Source organism: Dipodomys ordii, unplaced genomic scaffold, assembly GCF_000151885.1.
Source record: "Dipodomys ordii isolate 6190 unplaced genomic scaffold, Dord_2.0 Scaffold55, whole genome shotgun sequence".
Taxonomy (NCBI): Eukaryota; Metazoa; Chordata; class Mammalia; order Rodentia; family Heteromyidae; genus Dipodomys; species Dipodomys ordii.
In genome coordinates, this window is record NW_012267271.1 from 5,237,669 (window position 1) to 5,239,344 (window position 1,676).

The 1,676-nt window shown below is 53.9% G+C and overlaps 1 protein-coding gene across 1 annotated transcript in view; it reads left to right on the top strand.

The window, feature by feature from the left end:
- Window positions 1–905: 905 nt before the first annotated feature.
- Window positions 906–1,676, top strand: part of Fam73b (family with sequence similarity 73, member B) — a 28,852-nt gene continuing 28,081 nt past the window's right edge. The window contains exon 1 of the mRNA XM_013021386.1: window positions 906–1,146. Within this exon, the coding sequence (XP_012876840.1) occupies window positions 1,051–1,146 (96 nt within the window). The 5' untranslated portion in view covers window positions 906–1,050. The remainder of the gene's footprint in view (window positions 1,147–1,676) is intronic.

Consider the following 1,676-nt stretch of genomic DNA (forward strand, 5'->3'; position numbering starts at 1 on the left):
GGCTCAGTGACTTTGGCTGTCATCCCAGGGAAACAGGGTCTGCCTTGGCCTGTGTGTACCTTCCATTGGAGGCCCTAGGAGACCTTGAAGGCACCCTTGAGTGTAGTTCTCCTGTTGAGGTGATCAAGACACTTCCTGGTCTTGGGGTGGGCTATAGGGAACCCAGGGCAGGCCTGGGGACACTGGGGAAAGTGAACGTGCCCTCTGGGTCCTCCTGGGGCTGAACTTCCTCCTCCATGTCCAACTTAGCACAAGGATTGCATTGAAGAGTCTAGAGTCCGATAGACCTTGATCCAGACCCGGATTCTACCACATATCAACCACATGACTTTGGATTCCGGATTTAGCCTTCCAGAGACTGGAAGTTTTCATAGGAAGGCGGGGGCAGCCTGGGGGAGGGAGAACACAGAACATCTGCTTCACGGAGTCACTGGGATTTAGTGAAATGAGGCAGCATGGAAGTTCACGGGTCAGGGTGGTAGTAGTGGTGACTGGAGAAAGATTTTCCTAGTCCAGTCTATAGGAAGTGAGTTCTTCTTGGCTTCCTAGAAGTGGAGGGAGGTGTGATGATTCCATCTGGCGCCTGAAAACTCCGATTAGTATGTGGCCCCAGTACCCAGGCCCTGGTTTTAGGCCCATGAATGACAAAAACAACAACAACAACAAAGGCTGAGAAAAAGTCTAGCAGCTAGCTCTGAGCTGGAGGGGGACCTGTTTGTCTCCCAGGCCCTGGGTCTCTTTGGGTCCAGCATTCCAGACCTGGGTTCAAAGTGGGTGTGTGGCTGGGGGGCATGTGTGGTAGACTGAGGGCCTTGCGTTCCAGATGCAGGCTTTGTGCTCACCTGAGGGCGCTCTGGTGTGCATCTCGGCACATTCTTGTATCTAACCTGGTCATCTCTCTCTCAGTGCGGTGGAGGAACTTTCTGGTATGTGTGGCCCTGCCCTGCCGGGGTGCAGACAGTGCCCGGAACCCAGCCAGCAGCCAGTTGAAGACACTGTGTGTGGACACTCTGGGCCCTGAGGGCTCTTGCCTGGGGTGTCGGTCTTGCCATGGCGTTCCGGAGGACCGAGGGCATGTCCATGATCCAAGCCCTGGCCATGACAGTGGCCGAGATTCCTGTGTTCCTGTACACAACATTTGGGCAGGTAAGGATTGGGGTGTATTGGGGTCCTGTCCTTTGCTTACCTCCCTGATTCAAGAAACACTGAGTGTTGCCACTGCTGTCCTGAGCATCTGAGTCTGGGGCCCGGCGCCTGGTCTTTGCCTCAAGGCTGTGCAACTTCTAGTTTCTCCAGTCCATGGGAAGGGTCAGTCTGGCCTTCTCTGATAGCCTGAGCTGTTTGAGTGTGTTGGGGCCCCTTGACACTCCCCAAAAGCTCTACCCCATGGGACACAGCCCCACCCAGTGCCCCCAGCCCAGCAGCAGAGGGTTAGCGGGAAGCCCTGGGGTATATTCACATGCAGTGGTCAGGTGAACAATACATTCACTTCCATCAGCTTTGATCATTGACAAATGGGGACCAGCAGACCTGGGCTTGAGGTTTCTTTGTCTGTGGTCACTTTCTCTCTCTCTCTCTCTCTCCTGTGCCAATTCTGGAGCTTGAACTTAAAGCCTGGGTGCTGTCTTTGAGCTTCTTTTCACTCAAGTCTAATGTGTTCTACCATATATATATAT